The 27899-nt window shown below is 44.1% G+C and overlaps 1 protein-coding gene across 1 annotated transcript; it reads left to right on the top strand.

Moving 5' to 3' along the window:
* The first annotated feature begins 7777 nt into the window (after window positions 1–7777).
* Window positions 7778–27096, top strand: LOC149449816 (uncharacterized). The gene is made up of 3 exons (XM_089692734.1): window positions 7778–8014; window positions 20513–22090; window positions 23346–27096. The coding sequence occupies exons 1-3, from the start codon at window positions 7993–7995 to the stop codon at window positions 24980–24982; spliced, it is 3237 nt and encodes a 1078-aa protein (XP_089548860.1). The 5' UTR covers window positions 7778–7992; the 3' UTR covers window positions 24983–27096.
* The last annotated feature ends 803 nt before the right edge of the window (window positions 27097–27899 follow it).

Genomic DNA, 27899 nt, shown 5'->3' with positions numbered 1-27899 from the left:
ACAGGAGATGACCAGAGACCGCGGACACAGTACAGGAGATGACCAGGGACCGCGGACACAGTACAGGAGATGACCAGAGACTGTGGACACAGTACAGGAGATGACCAGAGACTGCGGACACAGTACAGGAGATGACCAGAAACTGCGGACACAGTACAGGAGATGACCAGAGACTGCGGACGTAGTACAGGGGATGACCAGAGACTGCAGACAGGGTGCAGGAAATGACCAGAGACTGCGGACAGTACAGAGGATGACCAGAGACTGAGGACTGTATAGGGGATGACCAGAGAGTGAGGACAGTGCAGGGGATGACTAAGAGAATGCTGACCTTTGGGGAGGGAGGGGGAGCGGGTACCTGAATTTGACAGGTACCCGCTCCCACTTCTGCGGCGTTATCCTCCCTTTAGTGTGGGCTTTCGGCTATGACAGCCGGGTGCCCACTGCCCATGCGCGAGAAGCGCTGCGCTTTATGATTGGTCCGGCATCTTCTGGGACCTGTCATGTGTTCCAGAATAAGTGTACCATTCACAAAGAGCAGCGCTTCTCGCGCATGCGCACAGGGCACTCGGCTGTCACAGCCGAGAGCCCACAATAAAAAGCCGGCGCTGGAAGACTGTGCAGCGCTGGGCCGAGGAACAAGTAAGCTCCTGCTGCACAGAAGAGCTGAGCGGCCAGCCAGATATTTTGACATGGCGGCGGTAGAAATACCGGACCGGCCGCTCCATATTCACTCCATAAGACGCTCTGACATCCCCCCCCCCCTTTTTTGAGGGGTAAAAAAGTGCGTCTTTTGGAGCGAAAAATATGGTAACTCAGAAGAGCACAGTTTGGAGTTCGGTTCTCATCCTTTTTATTTTCATTTGATGATAAACATTCCAGCAGGTTATGTTCCCAACTACATCCAAAGTACTAAATACTGCTGTAACTGCAGATACAGCTCAGAGTGCCGGCAAAACAGTCTTTGGAAAAGAAAGGCCAGAAATCACATATGATGGCTACCAACATGAAAACATGAAAATGAAGATGCAGCTGAGAAGAGAGGACACATGGAAGTGTATACAGGAGCCCAGACCAAATCCATCTACAGCTGAGTGGATACAGAAAAATCAAAAAGTTCAGAGTACCATATCCCCTGTAACGGAACCGACCCAGACAGTACTTCCGTTAGAATACCACCTCCCCATCCGAACATCGACCACAGACACCACAGTCGACCATACATGACTAGACGACACCAGACTTGAAGTAATCCAGAAGGTAGACTTGTTTATTTCAACACAGATACAAGATATATACACTCAGGGGACAATCCCCCCTCCCTGCATAATGACACAGGGTGGGGTAATATCTACATTTAGTAACAAGAGACACACCAGTAGACAGTCCCATCAGGAGGGAGGGCTGCTGGAGACCCCCCACCCCCACTAAGCTAATACACATAGACACCCATAATAGTTTGCTCCCAAGCAAGACAAACAATAGAACAATGGGATGCAGCCACACAACACCAAATAATCCACAACCCCAACCCCACCGATCTCCTAGACATGTCTATACAATATTAGGACAGATCACCCTGTACCCCTAACAGGCACAGGGTGACTTACACATAAGAGGGATATGGGGAGCTGGGACAGGGTTCTCCCCACCGCTCCAAAGTGAGCTGGGTTCCATGGGCCCCCCACCCAAAGTGACTCCCGTCACATCCCCGATTATAGATGATGATCATATTGTGCACATATGTAAGTGAGAAGCTGCAGAAGAAATGTAGGAGGACCTACTGAAAGTACACAGGAGAGCAAAGCTTAGCCATTAGCTGTATTTTATTAGAAAACGATACCAGACTGAGCTGTTCATTGGTTTAGTCTGGTATAGCTTTACAATTAAGTACATTTTATTGCTTTATTATTACTATTATAGGTCAGGCTGAGTAGAGGCTTCAGGCTGAGTAGAGGCATCAGGCCGAGTAGAGGCATCAGGCTGAGTAGAGGCTTCAGGCTGAAGAGAGGCATCAGGCTGAGTACAGGCATCAGGCCGAGTAGAGGCTTCAGGCTGAGTAGAGGCTTCAGGCTGAAGAGAGGCATCAGGCTGCGTACAGGCATCAGGCCGAGTAGAGGCATCAGGCTGAGGAGAGGCATCAGGCTGAGTACAGGCATCAGGCTGAGTACAGGCATCAGGCTGAGTAGAGGATTCAGGCTGAGTAGAGGCTTCAGGCTGAACCACAGGAGGCAGGTTCACCGGTTTGGATACTGGCAGGATGGTATTGGTTGGGAAGAATTTTCGCTTTTTTCTGGTTTTAACTACTGGAGCACTGCAAGTAAACGCAGGTCTGCAAACGAATGGAGCAGCTGGAGACAGAGAAGAGCTGGAGGATGGAACAGAGGAGGGAGCAGTTGCTACAGAGGGCTTTTTTACAGGGTTAAAGGCAGGATAGGTGCAGCGAGTGGGAACAGGGTACTGACATGCGGTAGATAGCAGGGTATACTGGGCTGTAACTGGAGGAGCTGTTGAGAATGCAGGAGTAGAGCTTTGAGGAAATAGATTAGAAGCAGGACTGGGTCTTTGTAAGCTGACTGAGGCTGGGTGCAACAAATCTGTCCATGTCTGCAGTATGGGTTGAACAAAGCTGAGCTTACACAAAGCCTGTCTGACCAAAGACTGCACTGCGTTTATACAATCTCTTAGTGTCTGTGGTGAACATGTGGAATAACGCTCCAGAAAGTAACCCACATCATCCTCTAATAACCACACCAGGGACTCTACCTGGTCTGCACTAAATGGTGGCAAAAATTCATCCCTGCATTCGGGGGTACCAGATGAAACCAACTCAGCACAAACCTGAATCAATGGCTGCACCTCAGAGAACTCTGTGCCCTGATCTACTAGAACATGAGCGAGCCGTATACATTCTAGCAGTTCATCCCGGGGATACTCCTTCAGAGTCTGATAAGCATACTCCTTGTCATCAAACACTAGCAGATATAAATACGCAACCTCATCCAGATCCATCCTTCCCATCAACAAACCAAGATGGCTTCCCTGTGCAGCCACTTCTGGTCAGGATTGGCCTTGGTGTAATGTCAGGGCTCCCGGGTGTGACCAGAGGTGTGTGACTGACGCAGGGAAACGCAGACTTCAGATAAGTTATAAACAATTTATTAACACTAACAATACAAACATAAACGCAGTGCAATACTAAAACATAACACAGTGCAAACGAACCAAACCAACCACCCACAGATAACAGTACATACAGTGCAAGCGTCGTCAGGCAGGCCGGGTCAATATCGTGCGGGCAGCGTGGTACAGGGGGAGTAAGCGGAGAATAGTCAGGTCACGAGCAGGGTACAGCAACTAACAGGCAGGTAGGTACAGAGGGTCAGGCAGAGAATGGTCGGGGTCACAAGCCGGGGATCAGAACAGGAGAAGTCAGCAGAGGTCAGAATCAAGCCGGGTCAGCAACAAGACAGGGACAGGATGCAGGAACAAGATACAGGGCCCAGGAAAAACACAACACCAAGGCAGAGTCTGCAGGTCTGAATGTCCCTTAAATACACCAGTATAATTAGTTCCAGGTGTTTGACTGGCTGCAAGGTTGAGTCTCTGATTGCTGGGAGCACCCGCTGGCCAGCCCTGGTACTGCAGCTCATAAGGCAGCTGAGTCCCACTATTGCTGGCCAGTCCATTCCTGACACCCTGGTACCTTTTTCATAGGCTTTTTTGAGTTTGGGCAAGGACACAGGGGCCCCATGATCCCCTATTGCCCGGGGGCCCCATGAGTTGTCAGTCCGCCCCTGGTGTGGGGTACATGGTACCGCTACCCATTCACAATATATATTTATATATATTGAATATGCCAAAATTGTAGTATTTCAAATATATTTCCTTCCATGTGGGTAAACCTGTACGAAAATAGGAGAACCAGAACCTTCACTAAATGGAAGAGTGGGATAGATAATAAAGTTGGCAGGGCCCCCACCCAGGACAGGGCCCCTGTGAACAGAGAGGGATTCCCTTCCTGGGAAATGAAAGTGATACTAAAGCTTCGTTGTTTTTTGTTTTTTTTTGTTTTTTTATAAAGTGATTTTTTTTGGATCAACTCTGGGTGGAGGATTATAACTTTTTTATTATATAATGATTGAACTGGATGGACTTTTGTCTTTTTTCAGCCAGACTAACTATGTAACTATGTAAAATAAGAAACATGTCATACTTGCCTGCTCTGTGTTTAGTAGTTTTGCACACAGCTGCCCTGATCCTCTTTTTTTAGGGTCCCCCGCCGGTGCTCTGGCACCTCCCCCACAAGCAGTGCCCCACAGGAAAACTGCTTGCCCTGGGGGCACCGCTGCGTTCTCACTTTTGAGCCGCTGCTCTATGTGACACATGAGACACATAGAGCCATGGCTCGTACCTACCCCCACTCTGCTCTCTCCTCATCGGCTCACTGGCTGTGATTGGGCTCCTGCTGCTGTCTCAGCCAATGAGATGGAAGAGTCCCCCTACATTGCTGGCTTAGAGGGGGCTCAGGTGAGGATTGGGGGGAGGGGGAAGGCTGCACAAAGGTTTTTTTACCTTCATGAATACAGTGCATGAAAGTAAAAAACCTTCAGCCTTTAGAACCACTTTAATCAGTTATGTAAAAAAAAGTAATTGGGAGCAGAAGAACCACAACAACCAGCATATAACTGCCACGAGTATATAGATGTTCACCAGTATATTAACCATTAGCCGCCCGGCCAATGGCCGTTTGGCGGCTTCAGAAGTGCTTCGGCATTCCGGGTGCACGCCATTTGGCGTGCACCCGCACATGCGCAGTTTGCGACCCTGCAGAGCTGCGCAGCGGGGCGATCTGTCACCGGCCGTGTACCTCGGACACGGCCGATGACAGATCTGAGTACCGGCCCCCGTTGCTGGTACCATGTGACCTGCTGTGACCAATCACAGCAGGTCACATGACAGTTGTATACAATGGATGGCTTCATTCATGCCATCCATTGTATACTAGTGCCTAGCTGTGAATGGTCACAGCTAATCACATGCACATGTCATGTGATTAGCTGTGACCAAATCACAGCTAAGCACAAAAAAAAACCAAAAAAAAAAAACCTGAATGAATCGATTTCATTCAGGTAAATGCTTGCTTATAGCAAAGTAATTCTTTGCTATAAGCAAATTGTGTAAAAAAAAAATACTGATCACTTCCCCAAAGTAGTACAATGTTACTATGGTAACATTGTACTACTTTGGTCATAGTAAAATATGAAAAAAAAATCTTAAAAAAAAATTAAACAAATGTAATAAAAAATTAAAAATAATAAAAAAATAAAAAAAATAATAAAAAAAAATATATATATATATTTTTTTTTCATACTGTCACCAGTCAGTGTCCCTGTTCACCGCCATGCCAGTTATATGATGACGCTGTACTGCACTGGTGACAGTATGTAAAAAAAAAATAGTGAAAATAATTTTTTTTAATTTTTTAATTTTCCGAAAAATTATGACAAAAAAAATACAACTTCAAAAAACTCGCCATTCCTCTTATGAAGTACGTCGGACTGTCTACTCTGCAAAAAGGGGTCATTTGGGGGATATCTGTACTGTTCTGACATTTGGGGGATATCTTTACTGTTCTGACATTTGGGGGATATCTGTACTGTTCTGACATTTGGGGGATATCTGTACCGTCCTGACATTAGGGGGATATCTGTACCGTCCTGACATTTGGGGGATATCTGTACTGTTCTGACATTTGGGGGATATCTGTACCGTCCTGACGTTTGGGGGATATCTGTACCGTCCTGACATTAGGGGGATATCTGTACCGTCCTGACATTTGGGGGATATCTGTACTGTCCTGACATTTGGGGGATATATGTACCGTCCTGACATTAGGGGGATATCTGTACCGTCCTGACATTTGGGGGATATCTGTACTGTTCTGACATTTGGGGGATATCTGTACCGTCCTGACGTTTGGGGGATATCTGTACTGTTCTGACATTTGGGGGATACCTGTACTGTTCTGACATTTGGGGGATATCTGTACTGTTCTGACATTTGGGGGATATCTGTACTGTCCTGACATTTGGGGGATATCTGTACCGTCCTGACATTTGGGGGATATCTGTACTGTTCTGACATTTGGGGGATATCTGTCCTGTCCTGACATTTGGGGGATATCTGTACTGTTCTGACATTTGGGGGATATCTGTACCGTCCTGACATTTGGGGGATATCTGTACCGTCCTGACATTTGGGGGATATCTGTACCGTTCTGACATTTGGGGGATATCTGTACCGTCCTGACATTTGGGGGATATCTGTACTATTCTGACATTCTTGGACCTCAAGAAATTAGATTGGCTGTCAGTACTTCAGGATTGATCCATTTTCAGATCTATCCCATAGTTTGTGAACTCTATAACTTTCCTACAAACTAAATAATACATCCTAATTTGGGTTATTTTCACCAAAGACATGTAGCAGAATACATCTCGGCCTAAATTTATGAAGAACAATTATTTATTTGTAAACTTTTATAACAGAAACAAAGAAAAACGTGTTTTTTTTTTTAATTTTTGGTCTTTTTTTGTTAATTTAGCAAAAAATAAAAACCCCAGCGGTGATTAAATACCAGCAAAAGAAAGCTCTAGTTGTGTGAAGAAAATGATAAAATTTTAGTTTGGGTACAATGTTGTATGACCGCGCAATTGTCATTCAAAATGTGAGAGCGCTGAGACCTGAAAACTGGCCTGGGCAGGAAGGGGGTAAAATTGCCCGGTATGGAAACGGTTAAAGTGTAAAGGATCCTCTTGCGCTCGATGGAATAATTACTATAATACAGCTGCTGTCACTTAACTAATACCAACAAGTGCAAACAAAAAAGAAAAAAATAGTGAAGCGCTTATATCACATAAATAAATAAAATAAAGTGCATTCAAAAAAGAATGAATAAAAATGAATTCATATAAATCTGATACTCCTGTGTGACAAATCTATATAATAAACACTTCGTTATTCCTGGTGACGCACGTCCGGACGCCGCGGCCATATTGGATTCCCCATGCAGATTTACCCATAGGTTGTGGTAAAAACGCTTGTTAACCAAGAGGACCATGTGAGTGGAATTATTTGTGGTGTTTTACCCTTTTCTTAATAAATATACTACACTATGGAAAGTTTTATGTCTTTCTATGAGTCTGAATAAGAGAGGAGGAGGAATAAGGAGTCTGCCGGAGGAGATACACCACTGAGGTGGAAACTGCTTTGGGGCCCTGTGTGGGTCAAGGAGGGGAGGTGAGCGGGCATTGCTGCCATTTGGAGGAGATTATTTGCACCTAGAAGTGGAGATCACCTGTGTTTTCTAAAAGCACAGAGTCACATGCATGGACATTTCTTCTTTTTCACTTATGATGTATATGAAATGTGTATGAATTAGGCACTATTTTATGTGAATAATTAATTTTATATTCACTAATTTATTCACGTTTGGTTATGTATAGATATTTGTTATATGCGCGGTATAATACGTTTTTTTTATAGTGTGTGTTGAATCACTAAAGCTTAATTACATTCGGTTGCACTATTTTTTTTCTCCCACCAGAGGGAGGTATTAGAGTTTATTATATAGATTTGTCACACAGGAGTATCAGATTTATATCAATTCATTTTTATTAATTCTTTTTTGAATGCACTTTATTTTATTTATTTATGAGATATAAGCGCTTCACTATTTTTTTCTTTTTTTGTTTTCACCAGTATATACATTGCCTGGAGCTGCCCTGAGCTCAGCCAATCAGTCAGGATTACCCTGGATGTGTAGCACTCCTTGTATTCTCTGCTTGTGGACAGATATGAGCTCAGTGTTACTGCCAGAAGTACGAGAAATTCTGCTGGGAAAAGTTCCGAGGAACAGAAAGTGAAAGAGGCTGAAGAGTATATAGGAGGGGAGCCAGGACTGGAGGAACCAGACACAACGCAGAGACCATGGCTGGTGCTCCAGGGACAGGTAGGACTACATGTTGGTATATTTAGGGGGGTAATGAAGGGGAAAGGATGGGAGATTCATGGCCGGTGAAGACTCCTCGGGATTATATACAAAGTAACACAATGGGGAAGACTCTTTATTAGTCGCATTGTTGGTGGGAAGAGGGGTTTTCTGTGTATTTGGTTCAATGTGAAAATTGTAACATTATATCCCGGGAGTTGTTTGATGTCCGAGTCTGAATTTGTCTCTTTATAACTTTATTGTTTTCAAAATTTTACTTTAAAAACTCCTCCACATTTATTCAGGGGGGACCGCTGTGTTGTAGGGATGGAATGCTTCCATATTCTCTCTCTTTCCTTTCCCTTTTCCTTTCCTTTAACCTTTTTCATTCCTTTCCTTTCCTTTTTTTCTTTTCCTTTCCTTTCCTTTTCCTTTTCTTTTCCCTTTTCCTTTTCTTTCCTTTCCTTTGCTTTTCCATTTTTCTTTTCCTTTCCTTTTCCCTTTTCCTTTCATGTTCCCATTTTCTTTCCATTCCTGTCCTTTTCCTTTTTCCCTCTCCTTTCCTGTTCCCTTTACCTTTTTTTCTTTTCCTTTCCTTTTCTTTTCCCTTTTCATTTCCCTTTTCCTTTCCCTTCTCCTTTCATTTTCCCTTTTTCTTTCCTTTCCTGTCCTTTTCCTTTCCTCTGTACCTTTTTTTCTTCTCCTTTCCTTTTCTTTTCCTTTTTCATTTCCCTTTCCTTTCCCCCTCTCCTTTCCTTGTCCCTTTTACTTTCCTTTCCTTTCCTGTCTGTTTCCCTTTTCCTTTTAGTTTCCTTTCATTTGCTTTTCCATTTTCCTTTCTTGTCCTTTGCTTTTCCATTTTTCCTTTCCTTTGCCCTTTTCCTTTCATTTTCCCTTTTTCTTTCCTTTCCTGTCCTTTTCCTTTTCTTTTCCCTTTACCTTTCCTTTTCTTTTCCCTTTTCATTTCCCTTTTCCTTTCCTTTTTCCCTCTCCTTTCCTTTTCCTTTCCTTTTCATTTCCCTTTCCTTTTCCCCTCTTCTTTCCTTTCCTTTTCCCTTTTACTTTCCTTTCCTGCTTGTTTCCCTTTTAGTTTCCTTTCATTTCCTTTTCCCTTTTCCATTTTTCTTTCCTGTTCTTTGCTTTTCCATTTTTCCTTTCCTTTCCTTTGCCCTTTCACTTTAATTTTCGCTTTTTCTTTCCTTTCCTGCCCTTTACTTTTTTTTCTTTTCCTTTCCTTTTCCCTTTTCATTTCCCTTTCCTTTTCCCCTCTCCTTTCCCTTTCCTTTCTGTTTCCCTTTTTGTTTTCTTTCATTTCCTTTTCCCTTTTTGTTTTCTTTCATTTCCTTTTCCCTTTTTGTTTTCTTTCATTTCCTTTTCCCTTTACCTTTTTTCTTTTCCTTTCCTTTTCTTTTCCTTTTCCTTTCTTTTCCCTTTTCTTTTCCTTTCCCCTTTTCTTTACATTTCCTTTCCCTTTTTTTTTCCTTTTTTCTTTTCCCTTTTACTCTTTTTCTTCTTTTCCCTTTTCCTTTTCTTTTGCTTTCCTTTCCTTTTCCATTTTTCTTTCCTGTCCTTCCCTTTTCCATTTTTCTTTTCCATTTTTCTTTCCTGTCCTTCCCTTTTCCATTTTTCTTTTCCTTTCGCCTTTTCCCTTTTTTATTTTCCTTTTCTTTTCCCTTTTCATTTCCCTTTTCCCCTTTCCTTTCTGTTTCCCTTTTCCGTTTCCTTTTTTCTTTTCTTTCATTTTATTTTCCATTTTCCTTTTTTTCTTTCCTTTTTTTTTTCTTTTCAATTTTTCCTTTCCTTTTTTTTTCCTTTCCTTTCCTTTTCCCCTTTCCTTTCTGTTTCCCTTTTCCGTTTCCTTTTTTCTTTTCTTTCATTTTATTTTCCATTTTCCTTTTTTTCTTTCCTTTTTTTTTTCTTTTCAATTTTTCCTTTCCTTTTTTTTTTCCTTTCTTTTCCTTTTTCCCTTTGCCTTTCCTTTCATTTCCCCTTTTCCTTTCCTCTTTTCTTTTCTTTTCCTTTCCTTTCCATTTTTCTTCCTTTTCTTTTCCTTTCCCATCTTTTCTTTTTCCCATTTTTAATTTTCTTTACATATCCACATTTATATCCTACATTTTTCTAAATGGGCAGAAGCTGAACATTTCTAAAGCCTTCCATACAATTCTAACGGTACATCTATGGCATACATTGCACTTGGATAAATTCTTTTGGCTATTATGTTCCTGTAAGCACCAAGTTTACACAATATTTTATTATATCTTGTATGCTGTCATTTCACATTCCCATGTATGATGATGTATGATGAAGTATGATGAAGTATGATAAAGTATGATGAAGTATGATGAAGTATGATAAAGTATGATGAAGCAGGAAGGGGGTAGAAGTGCCCGGTAGGCAGGAAGGGGGTAGAAGTGCCCGGTGGGCAGGAAGGGGGTAGAAGTGCCCTGTAGGCAGGAAGGGGGTAGAAGTGCCCTGTAGGCAGGAAGGGGGTAGAAGTGCCCGGTAGGCAGGAAGGGGGTAGAAGTGCCCTGTAGGCAGGAAGGGGGTAGAAGTGCCCGGTGGGCAGGAAGGGGGTAGAAGTGCCCAGTAGGCAGGAAGGGGGTAGAAATGCTCTGTAGGCAGGAAGGGGGTAGAAGTGCCCAGAGGGCAGGAAGGGGGTAGAAATGCCTGGTGGGCAGGAAGGGGGTAGAAGTGCCCTGTAGGCAGGAAGGGGGTAGAAGTGCCCGGTAGGCAGGAAGGGGGTATAAGTACCCTGTAGGCAGGAAGGGGGTAGAAGTGCCCGGTAGGCAGGGAGGGAGTAGAAGTGCCCGGTGGGCAGAAAGGGGGTAGAAGTGCCCTGTGGGCAGGAAGGGGGTAGAAGTGTCCTGTAGGCAGGAAGGAGGTATAAGTGCCTGGAGGGCAGGAAGGGGGTAGAAATGCCCGGTGGGCAGGAAGGGGGTAGAAGTGCCCTGTAGGCAGGAAGGGGTTAGAAGTGCCCAGTGGGCATTAAGGGGGTATAAGTGCCCGGTGGGCAGAAAGGGGGTAGAAGTGCCCAGTAGGCAGGAAGGGGGTAGAAGTGCCCTGTAGGCAGGAAGGGGGTAGAAGTGCCCGGAGGGCAGGAAGGGGGTAGAAGTGCCCGGTGGGCAGGAAGGAGGTAGAAATGCCCGGTGGGCAGGAAGGGGGTAGAAGTGCCCTGTAGGCAGGAAGGGGGTAGAAGTGCCCGGTGGGCAGGAAGGGGGTAGAAGTGCCCGGTAGGCAGGAAGGGGGTATAAGTACCCTGTAGGCAGGAAGGGGGTAGAAGTGCCCGGTAGGCAGGAAGGGGGTAGAAGTGCCCGGTGGGCAGGAAGGGGGTAGAAGTGCCCAGTAGGCAGGAAGGGGGTAGAAGTGCCCGGTGGGCAGGAAGGGGGTAGAAGTGCCCAGTAGGCAGGAAGGGGGTAGAAGTGCCCTGTAGGCAGGAAGGGGGTAGAAGTGCCCGGAGGGCAGGAAGGGGGTAGAAGTGCCCGGAGGGCAGGAAGGGGGTAGAAATGCCCGGTGGGCAGGAAGGGGGTAGAAGTGCCCTGTAGGCAGGAAGGGGGTAGAAGTGCCCGGTGGGCAGGAAGGGGGTAGAAGTGCCCGGTAGGCAGGAAGGGGGTAGAAGTACCCTGTAGGCAGGAAGGGGGTAGAAGTGCCCGGTAGGCAGGAAGGGGGTAGAAGTGCCCAGTAGGCAGGAAGGGGGTAGAAGTGCCCGGTGGGCAGGAAGGGGGTAGAAGTGCCCAGTAGGCAGGAAGGGGGTAGAAGTGCCCTGTAGGCAGGAAGGGGGTAGAAGTGCCCGGAGGGCAGGAAGGGGGTAGAAATGCCCGGTGGGCAGGAAGGAGGTAGAAGTGCCCTGTAGGCAGGAAGGGGGTAGAAGTGCCCGGTGGGCAGGAAGGGGGTATAAGTGCCCGGTAGGCAGGAAGGGGGTATAAGTACCCTGTAGGCAGGAAGGGCGTAGAAGTGCCCGGTAGGCAGGGAGGGAGTAGAAGTGTCCGGTAGGCAGGAAGGGGGTAGAAGTGCCCGGTGGGCAGAAAGGGGGTAGAAGTGCCCTGTGGGCAGGAAGGGGGTAGAAGTGTCCTGTAGGCAGGAAGGAGGTATAAGTGCCCGGAGGGCAGGAAGGGGGTAGAAATGCCCGGTAGGCAGGAAGGGGGTAGAAGTGCCCTGTAGGCAGGAAGGAGTTAGAAGTGCCCGGTGGGCAGGAAGGGGGTATAAGTGCCCGGTGGGCAGGAAGGGGGTAGAAGTGCCCAGTAGGCAGGAAGGGGGTAGAAGTGCCCTGTAGGCAGGAAGGGGGTAGAAGTGCCCGGAGGGCAGGAAGGAGGTAGAAATGCCCTGTGGGCAGGAAGGGGGTAGAAGTGCCCTGTAGGCAGGAAGGGGGTAGAAGTGCCCGGTGGGCAGGAAGGGGGTAGAAGTGCCCGGTAGGCAGGAAGGGGGTATAAGTACCCTGTAGGCAGGAAGGGGGTAGAAGTGCCCGGTAGGCAGGGAGGGAGTAGAAGTGTCCGGTGGGCAGGAAGGGGGTAGAAGTGCCCGGTGGGCAGAAAGGGGGTAGAAGTGCCCTGTGGGCAGGAAGGGGGTAGAAGTGTCCTGTAGGCAGCAAGGGGGTAGAAGTGCCCGGTAGGCAGGAAGGGGGTAGAAGTGCCCTGTAGGCAGGAAGGGGGTAGAACGGAACTGTGGGCAGGAAGGGGGTAGAAGTGCCCGGTGGGCAGGAAGGGGGTAGAACTGAACTGTGGGCAGGAAGGGGGTAGAAGTGTCCTGTGGGCAGGAAGGGGGTAGAAGTGCCCTGTAGGCAGGAAGGGGGTAGAAGTGTCCTGTGGGCAGGAAGGGGGTAGAAGTGCCTCGTAGGCAGGAAGGGGGTAGAAGTGTCCTGTAGGCAGGAAGGGGGTAGAAGTGCCCTGTAGGCAGGAAAGGGGTAGAAGTGCCCTGTAGGCAGGAAGGGGGTAGAAGTGCCCGGTGGGCAGGAAGGGGGTAGAACTGCCCTGTAGGCAGGAAGGGGGTATAAGTGCCCGGTAGGCAGGAAGGGGGTAGAAGTGCCCTGTAGGCAGGAAGGGGGTAGAAGTGCCCTGTAGGCAGGAAGGGGGTAGAAGTGCCCAATAGGCAGGAAGGGGGTAGAAGTGCCCTGTAGGCAGGAAGGGGGTAGAAGTGCCCTGTAGGCGAGGGGTTAAAGACATACAGTTTATTTGAAATGTATTTTTAAAAATAAATTTCATATATTTTGTAATAAAAACGCATTTCTTCAGTGGTTGGACAGTATGTAAAAAGCTTGGTTAGGCTGCAATATAAGAGGTAGAGACAAGGCAGTGATTGTTTAGAAATAAATATTAAAGTGTATTACTTGAGAGACAATCTCCATAAATCTTGTACAGTGGCTGGACAGCGCAGTGTCAGATGGCAATGGGCATCGGCTGAAAGAAAAGGTACATCATAGCCACCCCCCTGTCCAGTGGTCTGAGCCCCACTTTTTCAAAGCTCTTTGTGCTGCAGCCCCTCCAGTATAATCTATCTGAAAGTTCCCAGCCCAGGTGGCCCCAGATTGGCAGACTCCCGGACACCTAATTTTTTTTTTCTTTAGTTTTTACTTGTTAGTTTTGTGTTTATTGATTTTCATATTTATATATTTTTACAGGACTGGTTACTGTCTCTGTGTGCAAGTGTGGAGGAAGAAAATGCGTGTTGCCTGGCTGTGAAGGACTGTAGGGGGACCAAAAAACTTAGCAACTCCTAAGGGGGTAGTTCTATACTTTTGGAAGGCTACTATGGGCTCTGTGGGCCTGTGCTTGAATTCTTGGTGGATGCGGTTGCTTTAAGCAGCTAGTGCTGGCCACCTCTCCAGCTTGTACTGCACTACTGGTGCTCGCCACTCTACCATGAAATCCTGCAGTGCTGGTGTCTAAAAGGCCAGGATGTACCACACTCAGTGGTGTATTTAGGTTTCGTGCTGCCCTAGGCAATACAAAAATCGGACACCCCTCCTCCCCGGCGTAGAGAGCCTGACACCAACCAACAGCAGACCCCCCCCCTTCCATGGAGAGAGCCTGACAGTGACCAGCAACACCCCTGCACCATCACCCCCCCCCCCACCCGACAGAGCCTTTCACTAGCACCCACCCCCACAGCGACAGAGAGAAAGACCTTTTCAGCTCTGGACATCCCTGGGAATGACAGTTGGGCTTTGCATACACCATCAAGCAGCCCACAGACTCTCTCAGATCCCACCTGGTCCCCATGCTGCATATGTCCTTTCTTCCAGGGGGCAGTGCTGCCCCCAGGGGCAGACTGAGCGATTGGAAACTCGGGCGCTGCCCGAGGACCCGGGGTCAGTAGGGGGCCCCATGAGATGCCCCTGGTACCTTTTTCATAGGCTTTTTTTAAATTTGGACAAGGACACAGGGGTCCCATGATCCCCTATTGCCCGGGGGCCCCATGAGTTGTCAGTGCACCCCTGGCTGCCCCCCTAAAAAATTCCGCCCTAGGCAAATGCCTTAGGTGGTAAATTCGCCTCTGACCACACTGCTGGTTATTGACAGATCACCAAAACGTAGTGCATTGCTAGTATATGCGCCTTGCTGCATCCGACATTTGGAGGCTCTCAAAACTATAGAGTTAGGACTGCAGTATACAGAGGAGCCTTGGTTTGGGCACTGCGGCTTCCACATATATTTGCAAATGTGTGCAATGAAACCTTCTCTTTTAATGTGAATTGTTACACACGGTCCACTTGGTTTGTTTGCAAGCTAGCAGGTAGGTTTTCTGGGAAATTAGTTTGTTTGTGGTGTGCATTGCCCTTCCATGTGCACCTTACTGCAAAGGCTAATATGGTGATTGCCATCTATTTGTATAGCATATTACTAGAGATGAGCGAATTTTTCAAAAATTCGATTCGCCTGATTCGCCGAATTTTCCGAAAAAATTCGATTTGATTCGAATTTATTCGCCGCAAATTTTACTTATAAAAAGGGTTTCTAGGCTTCAGAGAGCCTTTATATTAGTGCAGAACACTGTACCTTTAATTTAAATGCCCTTGGAGTCTGCTGGGGAAGAGAAATAATACTGTCAGTCAGTATGACATGCAGATGAGTGCCGTCAATCTTAGAATCACCGCACACTTCACTCATTTGGGCAGTCACGGGGCCGGAGAAGAAGAAGGAGGAGAAGAAGAAGGAGGAGAAGAAGAAGAAGGAGGAGAAGAAGAAGAAGGAGGAGAAGAAGAAGAAGGAGGAGAAGAAGAAGAAGGAGGAGAAGAAGAAGAAGGAGGAGAAGAAGAAGAAGGAGGAGAAGAAGAAGAAGGAGGAGAAGAAGAAGGAGGAGAAGAAGAAGAAGGAGGAGAAGAAGAAGGAGAAGAAGAAGGAGAAGAAGAAGAAGGAGAAGAAGAAGGAGGAGAAGAAGAAGAAGGAGAAGAAGAAGAAGGAGAAGAAGAAGGAGAAGAAGAAGGAGAAGAAGAAGGAGAAGAAGAAGGAGAAGAAGAAGAAGGAGAAGAAGAAGAAGGAGAAGAAGAAGAAGGAGAAGAAGGAGGAGGAGAAGGAGGAGGAGAAGAAGGAGGAGAAGAAGGAGGAGAAGAAGGAGGAGAAGAAGGAGGAGAAGAAGGAGGAGAAGAAGGAGGAGAAGAAGGAGAAGAAGAAGAAGGAAAAGAAGGAAAAGAAGGAAAAGAAGGAAAAGAATGAGAAGAATGAGAAGAAGAAGAAGAAGAAGAATGAAAAGAATGAAAAGAATGAGAAGAAGAAGAAGAAGAAGAAGAAGAAGAATTAAAAGAATGAAAAGAAGAAGAAGAATGAAAAGAATAAAAAGAAGAATGAAAATAAGAAGAATGAAAAGAAGAATGAAAAGAATGAAAATAAGAATGAAAATAAGAAGAAGAATGAAAAGAAGAATGAAAAGAATGAAAAGAAGAATGAAAAGAATGAAAAGAAGAATGTAAATAAGAAGAAGAATGAAAAGAAGAATGAAAAGAAGAAGAAGAATGAAAAGAATGAAAATAAGAAGAAGAATGAAAAGAAGAATGAAAAGAATGAAAAGAAAAATGAAAATAAGAAGAAGAATGAAAAGAAGAATGAAAAGAATGAAAAGAAGAATGAAAATAAGAAGAAGAATGAAAAGAAGAATGAAAAGAAGAATGAAAAGAATGAAAAGAAGAATTAAAAGAAGAAGAAGAATGAAAAGAAGAATGAAAAGAATGAAAAGAAGAATGAAAAGAAGAATGAAAATAAGAAGAAGAATGAAAAGAAGAATGAAAATAATGAAAAGAAGAATGAAAATAAGAAGAAGAATGAAAAGAAGAATGAAAAGAATGAAAAGAAGAATGAAAAGAATGAAAAGAAGAATGAAAATAAGAAGAAGAATGAAAAGAAGAATGAAAAGAATGACAAGAAGAATGAAAAGAATGAAAAGAAGAATGAAAAGAATGACAAGAAGAATGAAAAGAAGAATGAAAATAAGAAGAAGAATGAAAAGAAGAATGAAAAGAATGAAAATAAGAAGAAGAATGAAAAGAATGAAAAGAAGAATGAAAAGAATGAAAAGAAGAATGAAAAGAATGAAAAGAAGAATGAAAATAAGAAGAAGAAGAATGAAAATAAGAATAATTCCAGTAAAGCAAAACGTGTATGTGCAGAGTTCCTCTATTTCTGACAGTTCTCTGACAGTTCTTTCACATTTACAGCGATTGAAACATTGTATCTATTTGTTTCCTAATAAAAACATCTGTATCCTAAATGGAAACAAATAGATACAATGTTTCAACCGCTGGAAATGTGAAAGAACTGTCAGAGAACTGTCAGAAATAGCGGAGCTCTCTGCAGGGACATTTTTGCCGGCTGTAAAAGGGATGAAAACGGCCGATCAGGAAAAATTCGATTCGACCATCCGAAGTCGGCAAAAATTTGGATTCGCCGCAAATCGAATTTTTCCTGAAATTCGAAACGAATTCCACTTCACCTGATTCGATTCGCTCATCTCTACATATTACCACCAAACCCAAAGCAGAGGGTGGGCTGAGTCCTTCCAATGTTTACACCTGTTTTAAAGCAGTGGCACTGACCAGAATCCCTAACTGGCAGGGTCATGTTAATCGGAAAGTATGACCTACTACATTTGGGCCTCCATATTACCCTCACTCTAAACCCTTGTGAAGCACTCCTGCACAAGCCCATTCCACATCTAAACAAATATGAATGGATGCTGGTGGGATACGTCTTCCTGGCGGCCTGGCAAACTCTAACCAAAGCCTTGGAACAACCATCGATACCCTTTGCTTAGGCCAAGCAACACCCCCTGGGTACCATGATGCACAAATATCTGACTTCCATTCTCAATGATACCCATACTAATGCAGCAATACCCCCTTAAGAGTCACTGAGTTATTTTCGGGAGCTCCCTGTCATTCTGGACCGCTCTTTGAAAGCCCAAAGCCTGCTGACACCACTGGATTCCTTTGACCAGAGTAAATAATCACCAGAAAGTAAACTCACACACAGAGTAAACCGATATGAGGTTTATATTAAACTCCAATGTAATCTTGGTTGAACAATACAAAATGGTATTGACACTTGGAATGGCAATAATTACTTTTAGCAGATCTAAGCAGAGAAACAATACATACAGAAGAACCTCAATCAGTGTTAGCAGGCCTGCTTTTCAGAAGTTAACCCGATACCTTCGACCTGAGGTGGTGTCAACCCCAGTAAGAACTATCAACAATTGGACTAGCTCTCTTTTGGTCCTCAGAATCTGATGGCAAGGTTTAAATCTGAGGTAAAAGAGCTCTTTTACCAGGGTAGTCAATGTCCCTTTAAATGCAGTGAGGGTTCTTCTGCACACTCGCTGGGGCCCAGTTGGTGCAAAAATAGACAGTAATGTAGGTGATAGTTTCTGACAGGATTAATTCAAAGGGGGAGGTAGAAGAAAGGACAAGGACTTTTCCTTTAAGTTACACTTGACTTGGGTATTGTCTCCTCTAATGGGAGACAATACTCTCTGGGAAAGATCAGCTTTTTGGCAAATAAGATGTCAAAATTGCAAATATCCTTGTTGGCAAAAGGACAACTCCAGTCTGGGATGCAGTGACCAATGGCAACATTGGTAGAAGTTCCTTTAGGAGGGTGGGCCAATGGTTCAGGGAGCACTGATTTGATCTGGCCTGCAGAAGGGCACGCGCTGTGGTCAGCTCTGTGCTGCAAATGTGTTCAATAGTAGCGGCTATGGGAGCTAGGCCAAAACACGTGTCAACTGAATGCAATGTCCACAACTGTGTGCAGGAAAGTAGCAGGTATGAGGAGAATGTCAGTGCTTCCTCACTTATCTAGTGTATGGGACTCTCTCACCCGATCGGTGGCTTCCAGCAGGTCCTGGCAGTCTCCCTCTCAGCGGATGAAGGCCCCCACAGGTTCTCCGGCCTCACATGCAGTGTTCTGTCCAGTCACAGTGCTTAAGTTTGCTCCGTTAATTTGTTACACATTGTTATCTTATACCTATATTGTACCTGTTTTGTACCTCCACGTTGTATATTTGTTTCCATATACAGTATATATGTATATATATATATATATACACATATATACACACAGTGTAATGGAACCGTCCCCAGACTGCACTTGGGCACTTCCGTTAGGATACCGCTTCGCTTCCCTGTCCGAACACCGACCACAGACACCACAGCAGACCATACAAGACTAGACGACACCAATCTTGAAGTAAACAGGGAAACAGACTACTTTATTTTTAACACAGATACAAGATATATACATCCAAGGGAACAACACTCCCCCCTGCATTATGACACGGAGTGGGGCAATCTACCTTTAGTAACAAGAGACACACCAACAGACAGTCCCATCAGGAAGGCTGCTGGAAACACCCCCCACCAAGCCAATACACAAACACATACATCCAATAATAGTTTTCTCCCAAGCCAGACACACAATAGAACACTGGGATGCAACCATTAAACAATCAACAACCCCCCCACCCCAATATTAGAACAGATCACCCTGTACCCCTAACAGTCACAAGGTGACTTACACATAATAGGGATATGGGGAGCTGAGACGGGTCTCCCCACTTCTCCAAAGCGAGCTGTGTTCCATGGGCCCCCCACCCAAAGTGACTCCCGTCACATACAGTATATTGTTTTTCTCTTCAAAACCTAATAAAATTTATTGTAATCCCAGAAAGTATAAGTGGCCCTGGGGAGGTCCATGGCAAGCCATAATTTAGCTCACATGCCATGGATCCCTCAACTCTATGGAGGCCTCTCGGAGATGACCTCTCACTATCCAGGTCCACTATTTTGAATCTTTTGGAAAATATTCATTAAAACGGTCACCTTACCCCTTCACTATCTACTTTTATTCCCTTAGAAGGATTCCTTTTGTAGATTTCTAGATCAATCAATTGTCTTTTTTAAGCTCTGGGTAGCAGATGATTATACAAGTAGCCTCAAATTTCTCTGTAATGTTTAAATACGACCCTTGAGTGATCTCAGTCATCCATATGGACAGTTCCCCATGGATGAGTTTTAGTCATAGGCAACTACAACACTAGTTTAGCAGGCATGAGACCTGTAGACTCCCTTACTTCATTCCAGTTTTTATGCAATTCGCTTTAGCTACTGTGTTAATCGTACGGGAAATATAATTGAAAAAGAAATGAGTATGAGCTGTGACCTGGAAAGAAAAGATTCAGAGGCACAAAAATTCTTTTCTGTAACAACTTGAGGTGAAATTGAAGGCTTGGTTGGTCAAATTTTGAAATCAATGGTGGCACCATCGGATTACAAAAACGCACAAAGTTTCCGATTTTTGAAAGAAAATTTGTTCGAAATTCGACCCATGCATGGTCTGTATAATGCCATCAAATGCATCTTTCGTAGAGTCGGGCTTATAAACACTTAATTTTTTTAATTCAGTGATGGAAGTTATAAGTGAAAATGCCCTCTATTTTTATAAAGATCTACTGTGTTTCTCACTAATTAAAGTAGAACTATAGGAAAAACTTTTTTTTTTCCATTTTGGATAGAGTAAGGGAAGGTTGTAAGTCCTGTCAATTTATTTATTTATTACTATTTGTGTCCCATTGTGGAAATTTACTTTCACTTCCTGTCCCAAAGCCAAAGAAGGAAGTGAGAGAAAATTCTTGCTAATGAAGGGAATTTCTTTGGGGACCCCCAGGTCACCAGAACTTGTGTCCCTTTTGGAAAATGTGCCCTCTTATTTTTCTGTGGAAAACCCAAAATTTGGTGTTTTCTTTACTTTCACTTTCAAAGATAATGGTAAACAGGACAAGCAGAGAGGGTGAATCTCCCTAACGGGGGCACAGAAAGCAATAAAAACATAATAGCTGTTGTAATCCATCTCCACTCTGTCCAAAACTAACAAAAAAGTTTTGACTTTAGTTATACTTTAAGTAGGGGACTTTTTAAGTTCATTTTAGCCCACCTCACCATTGCCTGTCTGGTTGTACCCTTTTATAATAGTTTGGTGACTTATTATGGTGGTCATATAAAAATATCATCAATAACTATTTGTATGTTGATTTTTTTAGGTATTGAGCGCCGCCTTTCTATGGTAGAAAAACATCAAAAGTCCCTACGACGAAAAACAAACAAGTCCCTGAGCAGCACAGAGAAGGTTGGACCTCTGACCATTTACCGGATGTCACTGGAGCATGTGAAGCACCAGAAGATATGGGAATTTGGAACAGCAAAAGCCGATCAGAAAAACAAAGTGATCATGATGGTTGGTGAGACCGGATCTGGAAAAACAGCCCTGATCAACAGTATGGTCAACTTCATCTTTGGTGTGGAGTGGAAGGATGATCATCGGATCCAGTTAGTTGCAGAGAGAAGTGAGAAGAGTCAAGCTCACAGCCAAACATCGAGCGTCACCATCTACCAGATCAACAATGAAGATTACTTTCAAATCCCGTACACCTTAACCATCATTGACACTCCGGGGTTTGGAGACACCAAGAAAATAAATCACGATGAGAAAAAAATGCGGAAGATACGAGAATTTTTTCATAAATGCAAATTTACAGAAATTGATGCCATTTGTTTTGTGGTTCGGTCTACTTTGGCTGGGTTAACTCTAACACAACGGTACATCTATAACAACATTTTGTCCATTTTTGGGAATGACATCAAGGATAATATAGTCTTCTTCACTACCTTCGCCGATGTGCAGGAACCAAACGTTCCCTCAGCAATTACTGAGGATGATGTTCTCTGTGCGAAATATGAAGATGGAAAACCTGCGTACTTTAAGGTCAATAACAGCATGGTGTACGCTAAGAACCACTCCGATGAAGAGGACACCTATGTCTACAAGACTTATGAAGAGCAGTGGAAGATGGGAATGGAAAACATTGAAACATTTCTTGTACGCTTTTTACCTGGAATAGTCAGTAAAGATTTCAGTTTAACAAAGAATAATCTAGCAGAAAGAAATCCTTTGGAGGTAACCTTGGATGGACTGCTCCTAAAAATTGAGGAGGTGACCGGGAAACATCATGAACTGGAACAAACCGAGAGAGCTCTGAACGAACACAGGGAGAAGGTTGACGATTACGAGGATTTTGAATTTAAAGTGCTTGAAACTGTAAAAAGAAAGACAAATTCATCTGTATACTCAACCAACTGCCAGGAGTGCAACTCCACATGTCACCAAGACTGCCTCATGTATTTTGACCCCTCCGTTTGTTCTTGTGAAGTTTTTAGTTTGAAGGACACTTGTAGCGTGTGTGGACATAGCTCCTGCAAGCACGTTTCCGAAACTTCTTACTGGCAAACTTTTGTTGAACCCAAAACGAAAAGTTATTTTGAAGTAAAAGAAAAATATGAAAGGGAGGAGAACAAGGTGATGACTCCAGCAAATGTTCTCATTAAATTGAAAGATGAAATTAAGAAGTCCAAGCTGGAGATGCTAACACTGATTCAGGAGGTGGCCAAGATCCTAGAAAGTCTCCAGAAGATCGCGTTAAAACCAGACCCAAAGTCTGCCGCAGATTACATCCGTCAACTCATCGAAAAAGAGGAGCAGGAAGAGACGAGTGGATTTGTGGAGAGAATTCAAATGCTGGAAGAATCTATTCAAAATTTTAATATTCAGTCTCAAAGAGCAGGTACCAACTTTAACTACTTATTGTCAGAAACCACAAAAGCTCTCCCCACTGTAGTCTCTTCATTCTTGTAGTAAAATCCCTTTGCTTCTGTCAGGGCTCCGGGAATGACCAGAGGTGTGTGGACTGACACAGGGAAACACAGACTTCAGGTATAGCGTGTAAACAAGATAATTTATTAAGGACAACACAAACATAAACGCAGTGCAACAAACCAAACCCAAAGCTAACACAAATACATACAACAAGGTGAAACAAACCCAAACCTAAACTGATATATATATATATGTATATTTATATGGAGCACAACGTAGTCAGGCGGGCCGGGTCGGTAGCTAACGGCAGACAAGGTACAAGGAGCGAGCGGAAGAGTGGTCAGGAATAGCCGAGGTCAGGGCAGACGGAGTTCGTTCAGAGTCAGGATCAAAGCAGAATCAGGATCAGGCAGGAAGCAGACAGGATGCCGGTACAGGGGCTCATGGGAAACATACACCAAGGCACTGACTGCAGGTCTGGCCATTCCTTAAATACACCTCCTGCAATCAACCTCAAGTGATGGCTGATTGCAAGAGTGAGCTTCTGGTTACTGAGAGCACCCGCTGGCCAGCCCTGGTACTGCAGCCCACACGGCAGATGAGTCCCACCACTAATGGTGAGTCCATTCCTGACGGCTTCTAATAACATTGGGCCTACAATTGCTGTTAACTGTAGGCTGCTGGCCTGTTTTCTACTGTCGTATGTCCTACAGTCTCCTCATTCTTAATAAGCCTTTGATAGAAACTCCCTAGACTTTGTATGTAATATAAAGCTTAATCCCAGAGTCAGATATTTCCAAATGAAAATGGCAATACCTATTTATTTTAATCTTTTCATAAAGCTTAACGGGCAAATTCAAAAATACACAAATCCTTTTCGTAAAATTCTTGGGGGATGCCTTATTGCTGCATGTGGTGCTGACACAGAGGGGTATGATTTAATTCTTTAAATAAAAAAAATTCAGGAAAAGTGGCGTGGGGCTTTAATATTCTAACCACCAGACCTTTTTTCAGGCATGCAGGTTAGGTGGCCAGGGAAGGTAGGGCAGCTTTAGCCCCCCTTTGATATGTTTCTCACTCATTATGATGGGGAATTTTGGTTCAATTTATTATACCTAACCATAACCCGTCGGGTTGTACCCTCACCTAAAATTCAGTGTCTGCTGACTTATAGCGACTATATAAAGATGTTGTTAATAACCGTTTGTATGCTGATTTTGTAGGTACGGAATGCAGCGCTTCATCGGAAGAAGATTGTAAAACATCTCTACTACCAAACCTACAAAAGTACCTGAGCAGCTCAGACAAGGCCGGACCTCTGACCATACACAAGATGTCACTGGAGAGTGTGAAGGCCAATAAGAAAAACAAAGTAATCATGATGGTTGGTGAAACTGGATCTGGTAAAACAAGACTGATTAATACTATGATCAACTACATCTTTGGTGTGGAGTGGAAGGATGATCACCGGTTCCAAGTAACTGCAGCTCACAACCAAACATCGAGTGTCACCATCTACCAGATCAACCACGAAAATGGCTTCCGAATCCCGTATTCCATAACCATCATTGACACTCCGGGATTTGGAGACACCAAGGGGATAAACTATGATGAGAAAATCATGCGGAAGATCAGAGAATTTTTTTATAGGTGCAAACTCACAGAAATTGATGCTATTTGCTTTGTGGTCCAGTCATCTTTGACTCGGTTAACTCCAACACAGGCATACGTCTTTGACAACATTTTGTCCATTTTTGGGGATGACATCAGAGAGAATATAGTCTTCTTCACAACCTTTGCTGATGACCAGAAACCAAGCGTTCTCTCAGCAATTATTAAGGCTGAAATTCCCTGTGCAAAATCTGAAGATGGACTTCCTGTGCACTTCAAGGTCAATAACTGCATGCTGTACGCAAACAACCTCCCAAATGAAGTGGACAATCAGGTCTACGTGGCATATGAAGAACAGTGGAAGATGGGAATGGAAAGCATTCAGGAATTTCTTTTACATTTTTTGCCCGGAAAAGCCAGTAAAAAATTAATTTTAACAAGAAATGTTCTAGTAGAAAGAAATGCTTTGGAGTTATCTTTGGAGGGACTTATCCGAAAACTAGAGGAGTTGATGTTTAAACAGCACGAACTGGAGCAAACGGAGAAAGCTCTGAATGAACACAAGGCGGAGATTGAAAAGAACGAGCATTTTGAGTTTGAAGTGTGGGGATCTGTAAAAACAAAGGAAAACTCAACCGTATACTCAACGAACTGCCATCAGTGCAGCTCTACATGCCACCATGATTGCCTCGTGTATTTTGACACCTTTGTCTATTTTTGTGAAGTTTTTAATTTCATTGGAACTTGTCGCATGTGTGGACATGGATCCAGCACACATTTTTCCGAAACGTTTTACTGGCAAACCATTCTTCAACCAATAAAGAAAAGTTTTTTCCTTTTAAAAAAAAGATACGAAGAAGAGGAGAAGAAGGTGATGACGCTAGAAAATGTTCTCATAAAAATGAAGGTTGAAATAAAGAAGGCAGAGGATGAAGCGCTGAAACTGATTCAGGAGGTGGCCAGGATCCTTGAGCTTCTCCAGAACATTGCTTTAAAGCCAAAGCCGATGTCTGCTGTAGATTACATGCAGCTGCTCATCGAAAAAGAGAAGAGGGAAGGAAAGAGTGGATTCGTGGAGAGAATCAAAATTCTGGAAGAAAACATTAAAAGATATCATACTATCAGTAATATTCAGTTTCAAGGAGCAGGCGTCAGCTTTGACTACAAAGCAGGGAGGAGTCATGCTGGCCAGCCTGGGTTCCAGTCTGATTCAGCAACACATTGGGAAATCCACAAACCCCCAAATTAGTGCCAAACCCTAATGAAGTCTATGGGAGGGGAAACTTGTTATTTTTGTTCTGGCCTTCTTCAATACTAATCGGCAAGCTATTGTTGAATAAAAAAGTCAATGAGCCTATCGATTAAAAAAAAGCAAATGGATTCCCCATTCACGCAAGTGAGGTGGTTGGAGGTATCCTCCCCACTGTGTTATTGTATTCTGAAAGCAGGAACTCCTCCACTGTCAAAATACACTGGTCAGTGCTGCAGCTGCTGATCAAATTAAAATTTTCCAAGGGTCCTAACTGGCAGAAGTCCATCGTTAGATCAACTTCTGAAGAGTGGGAATGGCTATAGATGGATCAAAATTCGGTCGGCCCCTGCTGAACCAGTTGAATTTCAATCCATCTATGGCAAGCTTTTCTCATGGACTATATAAAGCAGACCTTCACCCTAAATGATACCTTGTGCTGCCCTGACTCCTCCCCTCTCCCTCTCTTATCAATCGACTTTGTTATTTTTAGCTTTTTCTTGCCTTGTCAAGATGCTCTTCTGCCCCCCTGCGTGTACACAGATGTGCTGCAGGGCTCGCACATCTGCAGATGCACTCGTTTCCCTGACCATTTGCGGAGGCAACCACTGGCAACAAGGAAGTCTGAAGCCTACGCTGCCTGGCCATACATATGGAAACCTCCCTGTTTGTGAGCAGATACATCGACCAGTTCTGCTAGAACCTGTAGGCCAGGCAGAGCCCTGTGGCTACATCTATGCTTCACAATAATGGTGATACTGGAGGGGAGGAGGGGGGAAACCTGTCCAGAGTGGAACTGAAGTTCTACTGTAATCCAATCACCATGGAATTTGTTGGGACAGTTGACTGTCCAAGCACATGATGGGAGGTGGGGAAGATTCTGCTCTAATTACATAATATAATGACCATGGTGCAATGAAGTCTTGGACAAGTGATCAAGTTAAATAGTTGATGGTGTACAGAAAATTCTTAAATCTCCACAACAGAGATGGTAAAACAGCATTCTATGTGGGTGATGGATGGTGCTGAAGGACTAAACCTCTGTTTAGGCATGGTGGTTCCAGGTCAAATCAGATGGCCTTTGTGAGGCCTCTTATGAACTAGTTCTCCTGTCCTCCAAAGAATGTCCCTTTTCCGTAAGATGCAAGAACACTGCTGAGTCCTGACTTTCAGGTTGGGCTGTCCATTTGGTGGGAGGTTGTTTTGTCTCCCCAGTGTGATAAAGTTAAACAGTTGAAGGTGTGAATTGCTGTCAAAAGATTGCCAGTACAGAGATGGTAAAACAGCATTCTATGTGCGTGATAGATGGTGCTGAAGGCCTAAACCTCTGTTTAGGGATGCTGGTTCCAGGTTAACTTAGATGGTCTTTTTGAGGCATCTTATGAATTTGTTTTCCTGTCCTCGAAAAAATGTTCCTTTTCTGTAAGATGTAAGATGACTGCCCTTCAGGTTGGGCTATCCATTTGTTGAGAGGTTGTTTTGTCTCCCCAACGTACAGGTCTTTGAATTCCTTATCCCACTGGACTGTGTATACCGAGTTACCTCACTTGGGTTTCGGTGTTGGGTCTTTCAGGTGCACAAACTCCAGTCTATTGCTGGATGTTGAGGAACGCAAGGTTGCAATGTTTGTTAAATATCCTTCCTGAATTTCTCCTTCTGCTTTCACCTTCTACCAGCTTGTCCCTGCTTAGAACATGAACACTGCAGAACAACTGAGTGACTCCCTGTGCTGCTTCTCTCTTTCCCAGTCTAAGCTCTGCTGTACAAGGGATTGCATGAGGCTGATGCCAGGTCAGATTCATATACTTACACTGCTTGCATTTAATGATGTATTAATGAATGCCTTAATTAGCATCTTTTAAACCTGCCTGGAGTTCATCATTGAAGATGTCATCCTTGAATTTTTCGTGAACCACAGGTTTTTTTTGTTATAATTGTTTCTATACCAACATAAAAAAAGTAGCAAATAAAAAAAAGAAATGAACAAATGTCAAAGTTTTCTTCTCACTCTATTGTGTTGCTCAGGAAACAGGTTTATTAATTAGTGGCTTTGTTTACTAATTAGGCTTTATTTACAATCTGCTGATCTAAAACTCTGATTTACAGTGAGGAACAGAAGTATTGAACCCCCTGCGATTTTGCAAGTTCTCCCACTTAGAAATCATGGAGGGGTCTGAAATTCACATTGTAGGTGCTTTCCCACTCTGAGAGACAGAATTTAAAAAAAAATTCAGGAAATCCCATTGTATGATTTATAAAGAATGTATTTGTCTCGCACGGCTGAACAGAAGTATTTGAACACCTAAGAAACAGCAAGAATTCTGCCTCTCAAAGACCTGTTACTGCGCCTTCAAAAAATCCACCTCTACTCCACTCATTCATCTCACTTAGTAGCCCCTGTCTGAGCTCTTTAAAGACACCTGTCCACCCCACAGTCAGTCAGATGCCAACTACTACCATGGGCAAGACCAAAGAGCTGTCAAAAGAAACCAGAGACAAAATTGTGGACCTCCACAAGGCTGGAAAGGGCTACGGGGCAATTGCCAAGCAGCTTGGTGAACAGTTGGAGCAATTGTTAGAAAATGGAAGAGGCTAAAGACGACTGTCAGTCTCCCTCGGACTGGGGCTCCATGCAAGATGTCACCTCGTGGGGTATCACTGATGATAAGAAAGGTGAGGAATCAGCCCAGAACTACAAGGGAGGAGCTGGTCAATGACATGAAGAGAGCTGGGACCACAGTTTCAAAGGTCACTGTCTGTAGAACACTACGCCGTCATGGTTTCAAATCACGCATTGCACGGAAGGTTCCCCTGCTCCAGTCATCACATGTCCAGGCCCGTCTGAAGTTTGCCAATGACCATCTGGATGATCCAGAGGAGGCATGGGAGAAAGTCATGTGGTCAAATGAGACCAAAG

The sequence above is a fragment of the Staurois parvus genome, unplaced genomic scaffold (assembly GCF_062004578.1).
Source record: "Staurois parvus isolate SC_StPar_1 unplaced genomic scaffold, SC_StPar_1.0 ptg000603l, whole genome shotgun sequence".
NCBI lineage: Eukaryota > Metazoa > Chordata > Amphibia > Anura > Ranidae > Staurois > Staurois parvus.
This window is presented reverse-complemented; position numbering and strand designations above follow the sequence as displayed.

Bases quoted from the DNA above. Each gene is read 5' to 3' on its own strand.
- LOC149449816 (XM_089692734.1), top strand. From the start codon at position 7,993: ATGGCTGGTGCTCCAGGGACAG. The intron at 8,015-20,512 runs GTAGGACTACAT...TGATTTTTTTAG, and splicing joins GGCTGGTGCTCCAGGGACAG to GTATTGAGCGCCGCCTTTCT. The intron at 22,091-23,345 runs GTACCAACTTTA...CTGATTTTGTAG, and splicing joins TATTCAGTCTCAAAGAGCAG to GTACGGAATGCAGCGCTTCA.